This window comes from Pristis pectinata, chromosome 35 (assembly GCF_009764475.1).
Source record: "Pristis pectinata isolate sPriPec2 chromosome 35, sPriPec2.1.pri, whole genome shotgun sequence".
Classification (NCBI taxonomy): Eukaryota; Metazoa; Chordata; class Chondrichthyes; order Rhinopristiformes; family Pristidae; genus Pristis; species Pristis pectinata.
This window is the reverse complement of record NC_067439.1, coordinates 2,049,795-2,071,829: the sequence shown is the minus strand read 5'-3', so window position 1 is coordinate 2,071,829 and position 22,035 is coordinate 2,049,795. Positions and strand designations below refer to the sequence as shown.

The 22,035-nt window shown below is 49.2% G+C and overlaps 1 protein-coding gene across 1 annotated transcript in view; it reads left to right on the top strand.

The window, feature by feature from the left end:
- Positions 1 to 262: 262 nt before the first annotated feature.
- The window catches only part of ppp1r14ab (protein phosphatase 1, regulatory (inhibitor) subunit 14Ab), a 34,172-nt gene continuing 12,399 nt past the window's right edge, over positions 263 to 22,035 (top strand). Inside the window, exons 1-3 of the mRNA XM_052044089.1 lie at positions 263 to 562; positions 21,623 to 21,703; positions 21,806 to 21,838. Coding sequence (XP_051900049.1) covers positions 392 to 562; positions 21,623 to 21,703; positions 21,806 to 21,838 — 285 coding nt within the window. The 5' untranslated portion in view covers positions 263 to 391. The remainder of the gene's footprint in view (positions 563 to 21,622; positions 21,704 to 21,805; positions 21,839 to 22,035) is intronic.

The window sequence follows — 22,035 nt, the reverse complement described above, 5'->3', positions numbered from 1 at the left end:
ATTCCCACTCTCTGCCTTCTGCCAGTCAGCCAATCTTCTATCCGTGCTGGTACCTTCTCTGTCACACCGGGGGCTCCTATCTTGTTTAGCAGCCTCATGTGCAGCACCTTGCAAAGGCCTTCTGAAAACTTACCAACCTGTTGTGGCACTGTTTAAAATTTTGATTAACAACACTCTCGCAAAAACTTTAAGTCACTTCAAAATGTTACCAGCCTCAGGGTGGGTCTGACTTTGTCATTTGTCGAAAGGAGGACACGGGCAGTGTGCCTGTGCCTTTAAGTGTCGGGTTGGGTTGGGTGGGGTGCGGGAGGCGCTAGGACCTGGGGGCGGACCCGGTGTTGTCCAGCGGGAGCGGCGGAGGGTTGCGCCGTGCAGTGCGGAGCGGCGGAGGATGGCGGCGGAGCGGGTCGGCAGGAAGGGACACAGCCCCCGGGAGCCCGGGGCGGCTCTGCAGCGGCGCCAAGCCCGGGTGACTGCGCGCTATGACCGGGGGGAGCTGCAGAGGCGGCTGGATGTGGAGCGATGGATGGAGGATCGGGTCCGGGAGCTGTATGGGGAGCAGGTGAGTGACCGGGGCCGGAGTGAGCCCGGGGCTGGAGGGAGTGACCGGGGCCGGAGTGAGCCCGGGGCTGGTAGGTGAGTGACCGGGGCCAGAGTGAGCCCGGGGCTGGAGGGAGTGACCGGGGCCGGAGTGAGCCCGGGGCTGGAGGGAGTGACCGGGGCCGGAGTGAGCCCGGGGCTGGTAGGTGAGTGACCGGGGCCAGAGTGAGCCCGGGGCTGGCAGGTGAGTGACCGGGGCCAGAGTGAGCCCGGGGCTGGAGGGAGTGAGCCCGGGGCTGGAGTGAACCCAGGGCCAGAGTGATCGGGAGTGACTAGAGCTGGGGTGACCCAGAGTGACTGACCCCAGAGCCAGGAGTGACTGGTGACCCCAGGCTGGAGTGACCCAGTCCCAGCCTAACAGCTCCTGTAGTGACCGGAATGTGGAGTGACTACACCTGGTATTGGTTCAGACTCAAAACTGGACCTAAACCAAAGGCTGGAGTGTGATCTTCAGGACTGACCCAGTGTAGAGTAAACTCGGAGTAAGCCATCTAACTCCAGGAGCTGCACTGCACTTTTATTTTGTCCAGTCACAAGTGGGACTTGAACTCATGGATTCAGAGCAAGACCTCATGCCCCTGAGACAGAGCTGTGAGATCAGCTCAGGTGAGCTGTCCTTTGGTCCGGGGTGTGGTGCTGGTGATGGTGATGGCTGTCTGTGGGGATGGAACTCAGACAGAAGGTTGGGGGCATTAGAATTGGAAATTTCAGTCAGAATGCACAGATTTGATGGGGTTGTGGGGAAGAGAGGAGTGGTGTGGACAAGGGGCTGACCTGGGTTGGAATGGGATCTTGTTGTGAGATTCTGGGGCAACTTGGCACAAAACCTCTTGTTCCTCATTAGCTTGGACTTGAGTTAAATGTGGGAATTGCTGTTCCTGGATCTGTGTGTGTGTTATGGCAGCAATCGTCACTGTGCTTGGACCCTGGGAGAGGATAACTTGGAATGCAATTCACTGTTCTGGTTGAGTTATTTCTGTGTGAGCACATTGGGGACACCTCACCAGGTGACCCTTATTACACAGGTCTTCACAAAGACATTCATAACCCTTGCAGACGTCAGAACTGAATTGGGCAGGTGTGCCTGGATGTAACGAGCACATTATATCCTGCTGGACCGGGTGTTTGGAACATAATGCTCTGGAATTCTCCTGAGAGAGGATGACTTGCTTTTTTAACCTTTTGTACAAAGTGTGAAGAATTTAATTCCACTCGCCTGCTGAAGCCTCATGCGTGTCGAAGTTGCTCCGGTCCATTCAGCTCACACCTGGCCTGTCAAACTCGTCCAACTTGCCCCACAACCTGTCCATCGGCGGTTATCCCCACTGACCCACGCTGGCCCTGCTGAAACAGCGTCTCAGTTTTAAGATTCTCATTCTCCTGTTGAAATCCCTCCACAGTCTCTCCTACGATCTTTGCACCTCACCAAGCCCTGGCTCCTGCTTGGCCGTGCCTTTGTGTGCCTGGGCTAAGAGTTCTGGAAGCTGTTCCCTAAAACTCCTTGTGTTTCTCGCTCTCTCCTTTCAAGAGGTCCCCCTCTGACTGAGCCTTTGGATCTTTGCTCCAACATCTCGTGTCTCTTTGTGTTCAAATTTTCATTGGTAATCATCACTGTGAGGTGAAACATTTTACTACAATGAAGCCGCAGTACATCCAGAATGTGGTGCTGCCACCCCTGGTAACCAGAGTGAGGGAACTGCCATCCCATTGGTCCGTACAGCTCGTGAACCCAGGTGTAAGGTCAAGTGTCAACCTAATTCTGGCACCAAGTTCTGCAGGGATTGGCTTCTCTTGATGAACCAAAGCCACTGAGCATGGAAGGCTGCTCAACAGGGCAGCAGTGAGTGTGGCCACAGTTGCTGGACAGATGTGGATAGGGAGACTTGATCGATGTAAAAATGTTGGGTTCTACAGCAGTAAGAAAGCAGCAAAATATTCTTCCCCTTCCGAAGCAGCCCCTCTGGATCGAGAGGGACTTGCTTCCATTCTTGGTCAATGGTTCTGATGTGGCTGCTGAGACCATTGCGAGAGCAGCAGACCCCTCCACAGGGCAGGAGGTGTCTGATGGGCTGGATGGGTGGGTGCTTTGTGAGGTGGTGCACTCCTTCCTCATGCCTTTACGTCCTCCTGGTATAAGGTCTTGAGGTTCTCCACACCGTCCCGAATGCCCCGTCCCCACTTTGAAAAGTCCTGGGTCGGGGATTCCCAGGGGATGGTGAGATTATTACACTAAGGATTATTTTCCATCTGTCCCACTGGTAGGCTCTTCCTTTGACAGAAGAGAGAATCTGTTTTGGGTCTCAACCTGAAACGTCGCCTGTCCATTTCCCTCCACAGATGCTGCCCGACCCACTGAGTTCCTCCAGCAGTTGGTTTCCAGCATCTGCAGTTTCTTGTGTCTCTGTTTTGGGATCTGGTATTGGGCATGCAAGAAACACGGTCTGTCCAACAGAGCTGACTGACCCATGGAAACATAGAACAGTACAGCACAGGAACAGGCCCTTCAGCCCACAATGTTGTGCCAAACTAAACTAGTAATTAAACACTTAACTAAACTAATCCCTTCTGCCTACACGATGTCCATCTCCCTCCATTCCCTGCACATCCATGTGCCTGTCTAAGAGCCTCTTAAACACCTCTATTATATCTGCCTCCACCACCACCCCTGGCAGCACGTTCCAGGCACCCACCACTCTCTGGGGGGGAGGGGGAACAAAAAACTTGCCCCACACATCTCCTTTGAGTTTACCCCCTCTCGGCTTTCATGCATTCCCTCTACCATTAGACATTTCAACCCTGGGAAAAAGAACTGGCTGTCTACTCTATCTATGCTTTTCGTAATCTTATGAACCTCTCAGCCTCCACTGCTCCAGAGAAAACAACCTAAGTTTGTCCAACCTCTTGCACAGATGTAGCAGAGGAACAGACCCTTTGGCCCACAAAGTCCGTGCTGGCATCAACCACACATTTACACTAATTCTACATTAATCCCTTTTTATTCTCCCCACGTTCCCATCAACTCTCCGCAGATTCTGCCCCTCACCTACACACTGGGGGCAACTTACAGCAGCCAATTAACCCACCGACCGGCACATCGTTGGGATGTGGGAGGAAACCGGAGCACCCGGGGGAAACCCACATGTTCACAGGGAGAACGTGCAAACTCCACACAGGCAGCTCCGGAGGTCGGGATTGAACTCAGATCACTGGACCTGTAAGGTAGCTGCTCTACTAACTGCACCACTGTCCCAACCCCAAAGCACAAAGATGGTTTGCAAACAAGGTTTGAAATTGATCCTTCAAGAGACATTAGGTCTGGTGTCTAAAATCCCAGTTACAGAGACAGGTTTGAAGGAGCATCTTGTCAGGGCTCTGGCAGCTGAAGACGTGGCTTCCAGTGACACAGTGATTAAACACTGCATGAACAAGGGACCCGAATAGGAAGATTGCAGAGATCCTGTGGCTTGTAGTTCTGGAGGAGGTTATGGACATAGGAAAGGGCGAGACTGTGGAGTGATTTGTAAACAAGATTGAGAATACATTGGGAAATACTTTGTCTATTAAAGCCATACATGTGTCTAGTTATTATTGTCCGATGCATGAATAAGCCGCACCCAGAATCTGTGCTTGTATGTGGCAGGAGGGCCTCAAATGTGTTTCCTGCTATTCTGTCTCATCACTGTTAATCTTTGCAGAGGTCCCTGCTAACTAGAAGCCCGCATGCAAAGGCATAGTGCTATTAAAGTCAAAGTGGAGTTTATTGTCATCTGCACAAGTCCATGTGTGCACAGGTGCAATGGAAAACTTCCTGCAGTAGCATCACAGGGACATCAGATAAGCAGCATTCACAAGCAAAACATAAATTATACACAATTTTTGCATGAAAGAACTCAATTAGAACAAAAAAAAGTCTATTTTAGTGCAAAGTGGTCATAATGTTGCTAAACTGTAGTGATTAGGGTTTCACTGGTTGGTTCAAGAACTGAATGGTTGAACCTGGTGTTCGACCTGGCACTTCAGGCTTCTGTACCTCCTGCCTGACGGTAGCTGTGAGAAGATGGCACGGCCTGGATGGTGGGGATCTTGAATGATGTTGCCTTTTTGAGGCAGCGCCTCCTGTAGATACTTCCAATGGTGGAGAGGGATGTGCCCGTGATGTACTGGGCTGAGTCCACTACTCTCTGCTGCTATTAACTAGCAATTTTCCACCTGCCCATCCCAGTGATTACCACAGACAGGCAATGCAACTGTGGAAGGCATCGCAACTAATCTGTGTTCTGTATTTGTTTAACAATGAGTGCACTGAATCTTTCTGCTCCCATTTCTTCTCCTCCGTTCTCCTATTTTACCTTCCCTGGGATGTGTGTTGAGCCATTTGAAACTGCTGCTGCACGTGGAATGGATATCGAGCAATTTTAATTTATTGCTCAGTGATTAACTGTAAGGTCTCTGATATACTGGTGACTGCGTGGCCAGATTCTGCTCTAACTCCACCTTCGAGTTTACAGACGACACTACTGTAGTGGGTCAGATCTCAAACAATGGTGACATAGAGTACAGGAAGGAGGTAGAGAGCCTAGTGACGTGGTGTCGAGACAACAACCTTTCCCTCGATGTCAGCAGAACAAAGGAGCTGATCCTTGACTTCAGGAGCAGGGTGGAGTACACGTCCCTGTCTGTATCAGTGGTGCTGAGGTGGAGATGGTTGAGAGCTTCAAGTTCCTACATGTAAATATCACCAATACCACATAGATACTTAGGCCAAGAAAGTACACTAGCGCCTCTGCTTCCTCAAGAAGCTAAGGAAATTCGGCATGTTCCTAATGACTCACACCAATTTTTACAGATGCATCCCAGAAAGCATCCTATCCTGATGCATCACGGCTTGGTATGGCAACTGCTCTGTCCAAGACACCAAGAAATTGCAGAAAGTTGTGGACGCAGCTTGGTCCTTCACGAAAACCAGCCTCCCCTCTATGGACTTTGTCTACGCTTCTCGCTGCCTCAGGAAAGCAGCCAACATAATCAAAGTCCCCTCCCACCCTGGTCATTCTCTCTTCTCCCCCCTTCCAGCGAGCAGAAGATACAAACGCTTAAAAACACTCACCACCAGGCTCAAGGTCAGCTTCTATCCTGCTGTTATAAGACTCTTGAATGGACCTCTTGCACAATAAAGATGAACTCTTCATCTCCCAATCTACCTCATCATGGCCCTTGCACCTTATTGTCTGCCTGCATTGCACTTTCTCTGTAACTGTAACACTATATTCTGCATTCTGTTTTCCTTGTAAACTACCTCGATGTACATATGTGCAGGATGAGGTAGTATGGCTGACATGCAAACCAAAGCTTTCCCTCTATCTTGGTACATGTGACAATGATAAACCAATTGCTAGAAAGGACAATGTTATGTCACAGACTAGCCAGAACCTCACTGAATGCTGGAACAGCTTTGAAGGGCTGAATGTCCTGTATTGGCTCAGGAGACTTTGCCGGGATCTCTGTAACTAGTATCTCGGCCAAGTGAACAAACAAGAGCTTAGTGATCTCGTCGAGAGCAGGGAAGATCTCGCAGTTGCTCCTCCTTACCCCAGTCCTGAAGGGACTGTCCTTTATATCAGAAGCCAGGAGATCTCCAAACCTGTTCAACAGGTCCTGCACTGTTCTTACGTCTGGAACAGTGCGATGACACCAGATTGCAAGGTAATGAAATGAAAATGTCTATTTGACCTGTCTCTCTTCCTGGTTAGTTAAAAGGGAAGCTTCTGGTTCATTTGATCATTTTTTAAACACCAAATTTTGCTCTTCCTGTATTGTCTGTGATGAGTTAAAGACTTGCATTTCTATAGCACCTTTCACAAGATGTCCCAAAGCGCCTTGCAGTCATTACTTCCTGAAGTGTAGCCATTGCTGTAGCCACTAGGTGCTTGTGGGGAAATCCTGACCCAGGGGCATTTAGTTTCGGAATAAAGAGCTGCTCATTTCAGGCGGGGATGGGGAGGGATTTCTCTTCTCAGGGGGCCGTGAATCATTCAATTTCACTACCTCGGAGAGGTGTGGATTCATTAAGTGTAAGCGAGGCTGAGGGAGGGGGTTCTGGCCTGTTTGGGTTTCGGCAGTTAAGGGGAACAGGCGAGAAGGTGGAGCTGAGACCAGGACCAGAAGGGTCAGGATGTTATTGAACAATCTCGGGTGTAAGGAGCCACGTGGCCAACTCTTTGTCCCTCTTCCTGATATTCTTCACTCATCAATAGCCCATAAGAACCCACAGGAGAGCGTCTGCTGCAGCATCACTGACCAGCAGAGAGATCATTGATCCTGGAGTTAAACTCCCCCAGCCATTAACTGTAATTAATGCTTCTTTGGTTTGCTTTTTCCAGTGGATGTGCTGCATTTTATGTCACCGTAGTTATGATCATAAATCAGCAAATATTGGAGAGGACATTACAACTGATGGGAATATTCCCTGTACGGGAGAGACCTCTGGCCCCGGATCACTTGGTGCATTGATCTGGCGTTTGTCCGATGGGAATTGTTGGAAATGAAAGCAGTTGGGGGAGTGGCTTCAGATCTCCTTCTGAGGCAGCTCCTCAGGGTTAGGGACGACCTGCTTCCATTCCAGCTCTGAGATGGCTGATGAGGGAACCGCAGATGGAGCAGGAGGCACCTGACTTGGTTTGCGAGGTGGCATGTCCCTTCTGCTGATCCTCAATCCCATCCCGAATGCTCCCTCGTGGGCCAGAGATTCCCAGGAAAGTCAGTGAGAATGTTATCAGAATTTATTATCACTGTCTTTTGACGTGAGATGTGTTGTTTAGCGGCGGCAGTACAGTGCAAAGACATAACAACTACTATAAATTACAAAATACTGTAAATAGTGGAAAACCAAAAGGAATCACGAGGTGGTGTTCATGGGTTCACGGACTGTTCAGAAATCTGATGGTGGAGGGGAGGAAGCTGTTCCTGAATCGTTGAGTGTGGGTCTTCAGGCTCCTGTATCTCCTCCCTGATGGTGGTAACGTGAAGAGGGCATGTCCCAGATGGTGAGGGTCCTTAGTGATGGATGCCGCCTTCTTGAGGCACCGCCTCTTGGAGATGTCCTCGATGATGGGGATTGTTGTGCCCGTGATGGAGCTGGCTGAGTCTACAACCCTCTGCAGCCTCTTACAATTCTGTGCATTGGAGCCTCCATACCAGGCGGTCATGCAACCAGTCAGAATGCTCTCCACTGTACGTCTATAGAAACTTGCAAGAGTCTTTAGTGACATACCAAGTCCCCTCAAACTCCTAATGAAGCAGAGCCACTGGTGTGCCTTCTTCGTGATTGCATCAATGTGTTGGGCCCAGGATAGATCCTCCGAGATGTTGACGCCCAGGAACTTGAAGCTGCTCACCCTTTCCACTGCTGACCTCTCAGTGAGGACTGGTGCGTGTGCTCCCGACTTCCCCTTCCTGAAGTCCACAATCAATTCCTTGGTCTTGCTGACATTGAGTGCAAGATGTGTGAAGAAGTTGCCCCTCAGATCGCTTTAAAATCTCTCTCCTTTTCCATCTTGCACTCTTTCCAGCTTGAACTCGATTAGAATGTCTGTTTTGGGAGTCTGGCCGTGCCTATGACGTGGCTTCAGATAGGCGAGCTCCACAGTGCGGTAGGGATTTGATTCTGGACTGTGAGAGGAGTGAGGATGAGTGGTTTCATTAGGGGTCCCAGACACTGACCACAATGAACTGTATTGTCTCTGCAGCACAGTCTGACTTGGGGAAACTCTGCTCTGCTACATGTCCTCTATGGGAAGAGAAACAGAGTTAACATTTCAGGCCAAAGAGCTTTCATAACTGAGAAAGAGAAAGTTAGCTCTCTCCACAGATGCTGCCTGACCTGCTGAGTGTTTACAGCGTTCCATCCTCTGCAGGTTTGTGATTTCTCAGTGTGGAGTCCTCCCTGTTGGTCCGGTGAAAATGGAGACAATGTCTCGCATTTCTATAGCATCATCCACATCCTGAACATCCCAAAGCCCGTTGCAGTCCATGAAGGATTTTTTTTGTAGTAACTGTTTTAATCAAGATATACAATGATCAATAAGTGCACAGCAAACTCCTATAAATGGCAATCTGATAGAGACCAGATTATTCCCTTTGCTGATAAATCTGAATGATATTTAAATTATAAATACAAGCTTTTCTTTAACAAAGATGTGCTTTCCAACAATCTCCCTTGGCCAACCTTAAGTTAACTGGGGAATCGGTCAGTGAAGAAGGTTTAAAGCAACGTTCCAGAGCAGGAGAGAGAGTGGTGTGGATTCCGGAGCTCTGGGCCCTGACAGCTGAAGGCATGGCCACCAGTGGTGGGGCTGTTGTGTTAGGAGGGTGGTCGTGAGGCTGGAGTTGGAGGAGCACAGAGATCACTGAGGGTGTGCGGCGGGAGGAGGTTACAGAAAGGCGAAGGGTGAGGCTTTGAGCATGAGGATGAGAATTTTAAATCTGATGCATTCTCGGACGGGGAATGAAGGTAGATCAGTGACCAGTGTAGGGTTGATGAGGGGCTGTTTCTATGCTCTGTCAAGGCTCCATGAGTCCAGAGCAATGGGAGGTGATATCAGGATCTGGAGCTTTGGAACTCCAATGTTCCCACACCTGAATTTCCTGTTCCAGTAAATCCTTTGAGTTTGCTTTTCTGTACATGTAAACAGAGTGTGTCGGGGTGAAAAACCAGAGAAACTGAGTCACTTTCAGACTCGAGAGATGGCAGATGCTGCAATTTGGAGCAGGAAAACGGCTGCTGGAGGAACTCAGTAGGTCAGGCAGCATCTGTGGAGGGACGTGGACGGTCGATGTTTCGGGTCGAGACCCCTCATCTGGACTGCCAGGCTCTGACTCTTCATCTGGTCTGGCAGTCCAAATGAAGGGACGTGCCCCAAAGCGTCGACTCTCTGCTTCCCTCCACGGATGCTGCCCGACCCACTGAGATCCTCCAGTAGTTTAGTTGTTGCTGCACCTTCAGAATTATTTCCACACTTCCATTCCTGACACTCAAATGAACAGCACAAGCAAGCACGGCTGCTGAGCAGTTCATGACCAGTATGTGTGTACATGAACGCATTGGTTGAGAGAGGACCTTTAACATGTCACAGTGTGTGGTGAGTTCCAAGGATGTATTGCAAATTTTGGAACGTTATAAGGTCTTAGCTCTTGGTTTGTCATTTGGACTTGTTGAGCTTTTGGTGTCGAGCTGCCAGGAGTCATATTTTGTTTCAACAAGTCACCAGACTGAAGGAAATGAGTTGGAATCTGGTGTCTGGGCCAGCGTGGGCTCCAACTGCAGATGCCGGTGGGGAGCCAATGGATGATCCAAGAGAGATCAGCCACGTGCCGTTGTTTAGATGCAACTCCCTGTCAAAGGCAAGAGGGACAGCTCTTGGAATGTTGATAAAGTGTGCTCAGTGTTGTGGTACAGGAAACCCAGCCACAAGTGCATGCATAGCAAGCTACCACAAACAACAAAGTGATGACACTTCCCTCCAGTAACGTCACTACTTTAGAAGGGAAAGGACCAGTACAACATTTATATGGGGCTAGACACGGTGGATGTGAAGTTGATGTTTCGCTGGCCCTGGTGTGCTGAACCAGGGCTCTCCGTCACCAACCAAGGGGTCAAACTTTTAGGACAGAGATGAGAAAAAGTTCCTTCACCCAGAGAGCGATGAGTTGTTGGAATTCTCTACCCAGGGGGCTGTGGATGTTCAGGGAATCGAGGGATATGGGGTCAGTGCAGGAAAGTGGCACTGAGGTAAAAGATCAGTCACCATCTGATGAATGGTGGAGCAGGAACAATGGGCCGAATGGCCTCCTGCCATTTCTTATGAAGATGCTTGAATTTGTATATTTTTAATTCACCCACAGAAGGTCAGCATTTATTGCCCACTCTCAGTTGCCTCAATTATTTGGCTGATTTGAACAGGGTGGGTAGCTGGGTCATTCCAGAGTGTGTTTAAAAGCAACCACTTCTGGAGTCACACTTGGAGATAAGAACAGCATTTGTCAACAAGTTTGGGTTTTTTTGCACAACATTCAGGGACTTTCATGGTCTATTTCTTCCAGATTTGTTTAATTACTTGAATTTAATTTCCCCAGTTTCTCTGGTGGGATTTGTACACCTCCTTGAACTATAGCTTTAGCACAGCTCTGCAAAATTCTTGAAATGCTTCCAGCCCCTTAGGTACACAGAAAGCATAGTCATAGATTTCTGCACAGTAAGATCCCACAAAGTTGGGGGGAGGGTGGTGGTGGGTGGGAGGGGAAATGTCAAGTCCCAGTCCAGAAACCAGAGTTCCCACTCTAGCTGGTTGCACCCAGCACAGTACCGAGGGAGTGCTGCACTGTGGCTACTGCTTCAGAGGAGAGCAGGGCAGTTCTTGCCGTTACCCTGGCTGACCCTCGTTACTCAACGTCACTAAAGTGACTTGCCTGGACGTGATCACGCCACTTAGCATCGTGCGGGACCTTGCTGTGCATTTCTCGCACTGCACTTTGGGTGGAGAAAAAAAATGTTTTGTAAATGGATGTCGGATGGTTGTTATAGAAATCCAAGTCTCCCCTTCCTTTTGAAGCTGTTTGTTATGGTTTCCACAACAAGCTGCTAAGGGATGGTGTTCAGGGTTGAGAAGTCTTGTTTTGCTGGGTTTAATGTACACACTTAGCTGGAAACTGATCCAGCTCCTTTCATCACCATACATGGAAAATTCAAATTTCCAGTGGCTCGCCTTAAATAGTTTTCCCTGTGGCATTGTTATAGATGTCCACTTGTATCCAAACATAGCAGTACAAACATGGAGATGGCAGTGCATTCACCACTGCACACTTCAGTTTATCAACCCCTGTTGCCCTTGTCTCAAGTCCAGCTCCCCCCACAAGCCTCCCCCTCGCCCCCCCCGCCCGTCCATTCTGCTGTCTGACGTGCAGATTGTCGGTCAGAGGGTCCCAGAACAACAAGGGTGCCACTACAACCATGTGAACTGACTCAGTTAAAACAGAGGGGAGTGCTCTGTCCTGGGACACAGAGGGTCACAGCAGCCTTAAAATTCCCACCCATGTTTTTAGACTTGCCCCCCCCCCCCCCCCGATCTCTCTAACTCATCCAACTGTGATACTCCTCCCTCCCTCTGCGACCGTCCCCTCTGGCTCCCACGCCCCTCCCTCTCTTTGCCACCCCCTCACTCTCTCTGCAACCCTCCTCTCTGGCCCCCACACCACTCCCCCCCCTCTCTCTGCGATCTCCCCTCTGGCCCCTGCAGCCCTCCCTCTCTCTGTCACCCCCTCCAGCTCACTCCTGTCCAAAGGTGAGGAACATAGGACATAGAACACTACAGCACAGTACAGGCCCTTCGGCCCACAGTGTTGTGCTGACATTTTATCCTGCTCTATCTAACCCTTCTCTCCCACATAGTCCCCTATTTTTCAATCATTCATGTGTCTATCTAAGAGTCTCTTAAATGTCCCTAATGTATCTGCCCCCATGACCTCTGCCGGCAGTGTGTTCCATGCATCCACCACTCTGTGTTTAAATAAAAACACTTACCCCATCATCCCCCTTATACCTTCCTCCAATCACCTTAAAATTATGTCCCCTTATGTTAGCCATTGTCGCCCTGGGAAAAAGTCTCTGACTGTCCACTCGATCTATGCCTCTTATCATCTTGTACAACTCTATCAGGTCACCTCTCATCCTCCTCTCCAAAGAGAAAAGCTCTAGCTCGCTCAACTTATCCTCATAAGACATGCTCTCCAATCCAGGCAACATCCTGGTAAATCTCTTCTGCATCCTCTAAAGCTTCCACATAGTTTCTATAAAGAGGCGACCAGAACTGAGCACAAAAGACGTTCAGGCCAGAGTGTGTGATGGAGGAAACTCGGATCCCAAACATCCGAAGGCTCAGTCACCGGTGGTGAGAACAGAGGCGGGGAGGGATTTGAGGATGCAGTTTTTGAGACTGGGTTGTGGCTGGACTCGGCCCCAGTGCAGGCAGCAGTGCTTGGGGGTGGGAGTGATTTCAGCTGCTGTTGGTTCATTGATTGTCTGTCAGTATCTGAATAATGAAAAGGCCCTGAGGCCGAGAGCCAGTGGCTGAAACCTCTCCCAGTACCCAACTGTGGGCCAGACCAGCAGCACAGACTGAGATTACATCGCTGTCTCTCTGGTGTGGAGCAAGGTTGCAGTCTGGGCCTGAGAGGTGGCACTGAGGTGGATCAGGGCAGCACAGTGGGTAGAGCCACCACCTCACAGCTCCAGTGACCAGGGTTCGATCCTGACCTCGGGCGCTGTCTGTGTGGAGTTTGCACGTTCTCCCTGTGACTGAGTGGGATTCCCCCGGATGCTCCCAAAGACGTGAGGGTTAATTGGCTGCTGCAAATTGCCCCTAGTGTCTAGCAACATGGCAGAATCTGGGGTGAGAATAAATTGCAATTAGTGTAGGATTAGAGTAAATAAAGTTTAACAATTGGCACAGACTCGATGGGCTGAAGGGCCTGTGTCCATGCTGTATGACTGCAATTCTGTGACACCAGTGGCATGTGGGCATCTAACCTCGGGACACAGTATTGGATTAGAATGGTGGACAGTGTGAGTGTTTGTGGCAAGGGATTAGTCTTTCTTGTGGCAACTGTTGGTAATGAATAATTTGCCGCCTTAGAAGGAGATAAGGTTCTAGAACTCTGAAACCTAGTTCCAGCTCAGCTGATTCACTTTCCTATTAACCTACATCAAAGTGGAGTTTATTGTTACATGTACGTCCATGTGTGCACAGGTGCAATGAAAAACTTACCTGCAGCATCAGATAAGCAGCAGTCACAAGAAAAACATAAATTAAACACAATATTTACAAGAAAGAACATAATTAGAACAAAAGAAAGTCCGTTTTAGTGCAGTGATCATAGTGTTGCTGTACTGTAGTGATTAGGGTTGTGCTGGTTGGTTCAAGAACCGAATGGTTGAAGGGAAGTTGCTGTTCCTGAACCTGGTGGTGTGGGACTTCGGGCTTCTGTACCTCCTGCCCGATGGGAGCCGCAAGGAGATGGCATGAAAGGAACAGCTCCTTGGGATTGTGTTTGTCTCTCTGGGAGGGTGAATAGACCCTTGGTTTGACAGCCCTCCCTTGGCACTTCCGTTTTGCATTTGCATCAGTTTAGATTTTTTGCATGCATTTCTGTGGAGCAGTTGGAAGCCTCCAGTTTCTGTCCTGGATGAAGACAGTGGACTGGGCCACAGCCGAAGGCTGAGAGAGGTTCTGGCTGACTGCAGCTGAACCAGTCCTGGGATCGTGGGAGAGGGCCACGGGCAGGATGTCAGTAACTTCAGTCTGCTAGTTCTCAGTGTGTGGAGAACCTTTGCACATTTACAACAACCAGTCATGCTGCCATTAATTGATGCTGCAGATGTTGAAGATGCTCAAATGTTGCAGGGAAACGAACGTTTTGGCTAAAGAGGAGGAGAGAGATTCAGTCAGAATGCTTGACATAGAGAGATACAAGACAGAAACAGACCCTCAGTCACCATGTCCGTAACGACCATCACCCACCCATTTACACTAATCCTACATTATTCCCATTTTATTCTTCCCACATTCCCATCAACTACCCCTAGATTCTACCCCTCACCAACACACTAGGGGCAACTTACAGCAGCCAGTTAACCCACCAACCTGCTCATCTTTGGGATGTGGGAGGAAACTAGAATCCCACGTGGTTGGACGTCCCCAAGGGCTTCACAACCGGAGACCAATTCATGCAAAGCAACATCCCACAAACAAGAATGTTAGAGACACAAGAGACTGCAGACACTGGAATCTGGAGCTAGAAATAAACTGCGGGAGGAGCTCGGTGGGTTGGGCAGCATCTGTGGAGGCAATTGATTGGTCAGTGTTTGGGGATGACATCCTGCATCAGGACTGGGTGTAGAGGGAAGATGGCCATTATAAGGAGGTGAGAGGGAAGCTGAGATGGTCTGGGAGGTGATACGTTAATCCAGCTCGGCAGTGTTGGTGGAGGGAAGTATATTGGCTCAGGAAACTGGGGGAAAACTCCCCCACTCTTCCTCAAAGTGGATTCTGCACCCTTCCAGCACTGTAGCCCCCCTGGGTACGGCATTGCAGTGTCAGCCTGGGCTTTGACAAATCTCGAGGGGGAGACTGTAACCCACAACTTTCTGACTCAGGACATGGTTGACCCTGGAGCGCGGCGACTCGTTGCAAGCTGCTCTCTACAGACCTACTCATTACCCTTATTATAATTGTTCTACACTCTTAAATTTAAATTCTATGTCACTTACTATTACTACCTGTACTATCTCAATGCACTCTGTACTAACTCAATGTAGCTGCACTGTGTAATGAATTGACCTGTATGAACGGTATGCAAGACAAGTTTTTCACTGTACCTCGGTACAAGTGACAATAATATACCAATACCTCACTGAAGCAAATAAGTGGTCAATTACAGAGAGGGTGGGATTTGAAGTTCTCCAGCACCATCCAGGACTTCCCAAAGCATCAGAACAACTGGAATTCCTTTTCCAAGTTGTGTAGAATTGGTTCAAGTTCTTCACAAACTTGATGGAATTAAAACCAACTTCGCTCTTTCTACACAATGTGGGATCATTTCAAGTTCTGATGTTCAGAATCAGGTTTATTATCACTGACGTATGTCATGAAATTTGTTGTTTTGCCACAGCAGTTCAGTGCTAAACATTACAATAAGTTACAAAACTAAATAGTGCAAAAGAGGAATATTGCGGTAGTGTTCATGGATCATTCGGAAATCTGATAGCGGAGGGGAAGAAGCTGTTCCTAAATCATTGTGTGTGTGTCTTCAGGCTCCTGTACCTCCTCTCCAATGGTAGTAACGAGAAGAGGGCATGTCCCGGATAGTGAGGGTCCTTAATGATGGATGCTGCCTTCTTGAGGCACCGCCTCTTGAAGGTGTCCTCGATGGTGGGGAGGGTTGCGCCCGTGATGGAGCCGGCTGAGTCTACAACCCTCTGCAGCCTCTTGCAATCCTGCACATTGGAGCCTCCATACCAGGTGGTGATGCAGCCAGTCAGAATGCTCTCCACTGTACATCTCCTGATCCATCTCCTGTGTACACTGAGGGCAGCTTCCCTTTTCTGTAAGGCCCTTAAGGTAGTAAGGTATCATCAAGGTAGTAAAAAGTAAACAGAAGGTAGTGTTACAGAGAGAATGCAGTGCAGGTAAACAATACAAAGTGCAAGGGTCACAATGAGATAGATTAGGAGATCAAGAGCTCATCTTTACTGTATGAGGTCCATTCAAGAGTCTGACAACAGGGGGATAGAAGCTTTCCCTGAGCCTGGTCTCAAGCTTCTGTACCTTCTGCCTGATGGGAGAGGAGAGAAGAGAGAATGACTGGGGTAGGAGGGGTCCTTGATTATATTGGCTGCTTTCCCAAGGCATGGGGAAGTGTAGACGGTCAGTGGAGGGGAGGCTGGTTTGCGTGATGGACTGGGCTGTGTCCACAACTCCCTGCAATTTCTTTGGTCTCGGGCAGAGCAGTTGCTATACCAAGTGATGCGTCCGGATAGGATGCTTTCTGTGGTGCCTGTGTACACACTGGTGAGGCAGTGGAGACGTGCTAAATTTCCTTAGCCTTTTGAGGAAGCAGAGGCACTGGTGCACTTTCTTGGTCATGGCATTGAATTGGCTGGACCAGGACAAATTGTTGGCGATGTTTATACCGAGGAACTTTGTGGGAGCTTGCTGTACACGGATTAGCAGTAAGGATGCCTCCTACATAACTCCTCCAGAAGTGCTTTGGGATGTAATGAGGTACAGAAGAAATGCAAATCTTCTTCCGGCTGAGTGTGAGGGGGGTGGATGGATCTCAGACTCCTTTCCCAGGAGAAGCTCAACGGTCTCCTCCGCTCTCCATCGACCCATGGGTCTGTTCACGTCCATGACTAAATGTGTTAAAACGATGAGGGCAGATGGCCTTGTAAAGTCAATTCATTGTAATGGTTTAATGCACAATTATGTAGTTCTTAACCTAATTGAGGATTCCAAATCAAGCCTTAAAAGACATCATTCAGTTAGAGAGAAAATCTCTAGAAAATTAGTATGTTTTTAATGTTTGTTTATTCACGAGATGCTGTCATCACTGCAGTGCTGGGATTTATTGCCCATCCCTATATGCCCCTGACTGAGGAGGCACGAAAGGGTCAACCGTGGGTCTGGAGTCACGTATGGGCCAGAGGTATGGGGGGGCAGGTTTCTTCCTCTGAAGGCGATTGGTGAACCTGGTAGGCTTTTCATTTCAAATTTAATTAGTCTCCAGCTGCCAACGTGAGATTCGAACCCTTGTCTCCAGATCAGTGATCCAGGAGTCTATTCGTCCAGTAACCGAGCTGATGTGTTTCATATTCTTGTGATTAAAAGGATGGATAGGAAACTTTCCTGCAGGGCTGGGGAGTGGGCAGTGTGCCAGAACAAGGATTTAAGATTAAATCCCTCAGAAGGCAGCAGGCTCTGGGTTCCACTCCCCCACCTCCCCCACCCCCGGAGGGCAGCAGGCTCTGGAGTCTCTCCCCTAATATTATTGATGCTGACAGTTCAGTTTTTAGGATGGTTAAAGGCAGATGAATGGAGTTAAAGTATTGGGATAGGTTTGAGGGGCTGAATAGCCTCCTCCTGTACAAGTTCCTCAAGTTTAGAAAGCAATTGTCATGTGACCTCACCCAGTAAGGAAAGCCATCTGAAATTCTCTCTCCACCTGCCTGGGTTATACTTGATTTGGAACACTTCACTATGTAATCATAGACTGAACCAGGGCAGTGAATTGATTGCTGGGTCTGTGGAGCTGTAATCTTCCTCTTATGCCGTTCGGGGGGTGTCCCAGGAACCTCTTGACTCTTTGGGTTAGACGACCTCTGTAACAGAGGATGGCGTAACTGCCTGTGACAATAGCCCACTGTGTATTCAAGAGGCCGTGGAGCTGGCTGGCTAGCACTGAGAACACAATAGCGCTCCTCATTGTCTAAGACCCAATTAACCCTTCATATCTCCCATTGATGCTGCAGAATCAGATTATCATTGACTTAGATGACGTGAAATTTGTTGTTATGCTGCAGGCAGGATTCTTGGTTGCTGGTGTATGGTACGTATATACCTGACCCAAATTTCTGTTTAATGTCAGTGTCGACTGTGGCTCAGTGGGTTGCCACAGAATGCCGTGGGTTCAAGTCCCACTCCAGAGTTAAGATTTGCAGTGCTGAGGGAGTGCTGCAGTGTCAGAGGTGCTTTCTCCGCTCAGGAGGCTTGTGAATCCTTGGATTCCATCCCCCAGTTATACAGTGACATTACCTCTGGAGATGGTGCAGCAGGTAGTGCCTGCTGCCTCACGGCTCTAGTGACCCCCATTCAATCCTGACTTCGGATGCTGTCGGTGTGGAGTTTGCACATTCTTCCTGTGGGTTTTCTCCCACATCCCAAAGAGGTGCAGGTTAGTAGGCTAACTGACCGATGTAAATTTCCCCCAGTCCATAGGTGAGGGGTAGAATCTGGGGGGAAGTGATGGGAATGTGCAGAGAATAAAATAGGATTAGTGTAGGATTGGTGTAAGTGGGTGGTTGGTGGTCGGCACAGACTCGGTGGGCCGAAGGGTCTGTCTCTGTGCTGTACGATTCTCTGAACTGAGGAATAGAATGATCTTCTGTGGGAGGCGGCTTATTTGGTACATGAACCACCACCACACAGCAGATGGACTGAACGGCCTGTTTCAATGTTTTTAAATCAGTCTGAGCTCAGAAATATCCAGCATTTTCCTTCATTTCCCCAAGTGGCCTGTCATTTATGTTGGTGTCATGAGTAAAATTCCCCTTCAGCTCATTCCAGGCAGACCTGCTGGCTCTGTTCCTTTGGAATAAGGAGGGTGGGGATCCTAGTTGGCAGGACTTATTTCTGTGTATTCTTTTTCCATTAGTTTCCTGTTCTAACTTTGGCCAACTCGGATCTCAGGGTGCCAGCCAACACTTTGCATTCCTCGACTCTGGTCCAACCTGTGGCCGAGACCCCCGTCACTCCCAACCCCTCTCCTGCTCAAAACGTCCCCATCAAAATGGTCTTAATCCAGGTTTAAAGTATTTGGTGGAAGCATGGGGAGCAGAGATAAGGAAATTCTTTTGTCACCCAGGTTGGTTAGAGGGGGTGGGACTGGCTGTCTGGTAGGGTGGTTGAAGCAGAAACCGTCGCCATAATTAAACGATAACTGAGTGTGACTGGAAGAGAAGCAAGCTGTAGGACCACAGACCTGGTGCTGGAAGCTGGGGAACACCATTGCAGCTGGCACAGAGGTGATGGGCCGAATGGCCTATTATCATAAATGTTCTCTGATTCTGGAATGCTCTTTAATTGACCACTTGGATCAGGATCAAACCTTTGGCCAGGCTAGGTCTACATTCCTTGGAATCTAGGAGAATGAGGGACTACCTAAGGTAAGATGACAAAATCTTTATTAGTCACATGTACATCGAAACACACAGCGAAATGCATCTTTTGTGTAGAGTGTTCTGGGGGCAGCCCGCAAGTGTCGCCACGCTTCTGGTGCCAACATAGCATGCCCAAAACTTCCTAACCTGTATGTCTTTGGAATGTGGGAGGAAATTGGAGCACCCGGAGGGAACCCACACAGACACGGGGAGAACGTACAAACTCCTTACAGACAGCGGCTGGAATTGAACCCGGGTCACTGGCGCTGTAATAGCGTTACGCTAACCGCTACACTACCATGCCTGCCCTTATAGAAATGTTTAAAATTGAGAGGCATACATGTGGACAGTAAAAGGGCAGAGGAGTCCAAAACCAGGGGGCATAGGTTTAGGGGGAGAGGGCGAAGATTTAAAAGGGACCTGAGGGGCAACTTTTTCACGCAGAGGATGGTGAGTGTATGGGATGAACTGCCAGAGGGAGTGGGTGAGGCAGGTACAACAGTATCATTTAAGAAGCACTTGGATAGGTACATGGAGGGATGGGCCTTGGAGGGATATGGGCCGAACGCAGGAAATTGGGACTAGCTGGGTGGTCGGCATGGACTGGTTGGGCCGAAGGGCCTGTATCTGTGCTGTATTGCTCTGTAACTCTATTCGTGCAAGGTTTTGCTGTGTACGAACATCATATAAATGATGCTGTCACCATATGTTCACTCAATGGAACACAACGTTACTTTTAATTTACTGCTATTTATTGTTTTTGTTTAAACATCTTGCATTAATAATTGTACAACTGGAAGTGTGTATGAAAACGAAGTATTTTAACATTATTAAGCCAGAAATCCCATCTGTTTTCTATTAAGTTTTATCCTGGTGGTGCCTTAACACTATCTGCCTTGGGGAGGTTTAACGGCCCTTGTTATCATCTTCGCCCACATGTCCATTGAACCTGGTTAGCAAAGAGACTGTTAAACCACCAGTGTTCTTGCATTAAAATGATAAGAAACATCTGGAGTAACACAGTGGTACAGCGGGTAGAGCCACTGCCTCACAGCTTCAGAGACCCAGGTTCAATCCCGACCTCCGGCGCTGTCTGTGCGGAGTTTGCACGATCTCCCTGTGACTGCGTGGGTTTTCCCCGGGGGCTCCGGTTCCCTCTCACGTCCCAAAGACATGCAGGTTGGTAGGTTAATTGGCTGCTGTAAATTGTCCCCAGTGTGTGGGTGAGGGGTAGAATCTGGGGGCAGTTGATGGGAATGTGGGGAGAATAAAATGGGATTAATGTAAGTGGGTGGTTGATGGTCGGCACAGACTCGGTGGGCCGAAGGGCCTGTTTCCCTGCTGTACGACTTTATTTGACTTGCTCCAAGTGTCTACAGCAGCGTTAACCAGACAAAGATATATTGGGGCAGATGAGCAAGACCTTGTGCTAATGGAGGAAGACAGGAAGAGAGGTTTGTGCAGGGATTTCCAGACCTGGGGTCCGGTCAGCTGACGATGGACAGTGGTGGAGCAAAGGTCGATGGAATACTTCAGAGGTGTGACTTAGAAAGAAATTAAGGCGGGGGGGGGGGGAGGTGGGGAGGCTGGAAGGGATGACAGAGTTAGTGAGTGGTGTGTGGCCTGGAGGGGTTCCACGGATGGGTGTAGCGGATGGAGGGGATTACAGGGAGATAGGGAGCAATATAAGGGCTGAGTAGGAATTGGTTCAGATAGGGAAGGGCTAGAAGGGTTACAGGGAGGAGTGCAGGCTGAAGGGATGGGGGAGGAGGGTTACAAGGACAGGGAGGTGATGCAGTAGAATTGGGAGTGAGCTATAGAACACCACTCTGGCTTTCTAATGAGATCAACTGAGTAACTGGAGACATTTGGGCTCAGGAGTGATGTGGTGTTTGCTTTTGTGTGTGGGTGGGGTGGGTTTGCTGGGCTCTACTGGTGGGATTCCAGGAAGGTTCACGCAGTATCTGCTCAAACTGAGGGATGGATCCAACAACTTAAAGCCTTGCTCGGGACTGCCAACACACCTGCTGGGGGCTAACCAGGCTGTGATGCGCACAACAGCCAGACTGGTGCTGGAGAAGAGCTACAGGAGTCTACAGACACTGGAATCTGGAGCAACAAAGAACCTACTGGAAGAACTCCGTGGGTTGAGCAGCATCTGTGGAATTGTGGACATTTCAGGCCCCGATGAAGGCCTTCGACCCAAAATGTCGACAATTCCTCCTACAGAACCTGTTTGACCCACTGAGTTCTTCCAGAAGAATTGTGAGTGTGCTGGCTTGGTGGTGTGATGGGGGGTCTTGGTGACCTGAGAGCTTCCTCGGTGTGACCTGAAGACTCCAGGTAATTTGTGAACTTGCCCAATGCTCAAGGACTCGGCTGCAATCTCTGCTCAGCCTGAACTCAGGGACCAGGTTCCAGCAACAGAGATGGGGGATTCTGTTGGGGCTTGTGGTGTGGAAGATCCCAAGGCGAGTTCCCAGGAGTGGTGGGGGCCCAAACAAAGTCAAGTTGAACTTATTTTCCTCTCTGCAGGCGGACAAGATGCCAGAGGAGGTGAGCATCGATGACTTGTTGGAACTACAGAGTGATGAGGAGCGAGGCAATAAGTTGCAGGTCAGAGATTTGAATCTGTTCCTCTCGGGGAAGGGGTGGGAAGCAGATTCTCTGAGGATTGACCCACTGTTGAATCTCTAAATATGACGTTTTATTTTGCAGATTATGTTTACGTCCTGCGGCCAAAACACAGATGTAAGTTTTACAATGATAACTCCCTTCCCGCATCTGTCACCTCGACTTTCACTGGCTCTTGATTGTGTAACACTTCAATTGCCCTTCTCCTACTCTGTAATCTCCACCGCACCCCCCCCCCCCCCCACCCACTGCACAACCCTGGATTGTTGGACTTTATTGTATGGAGTATAAAATTGGCAAAGCCTTGATGCAAC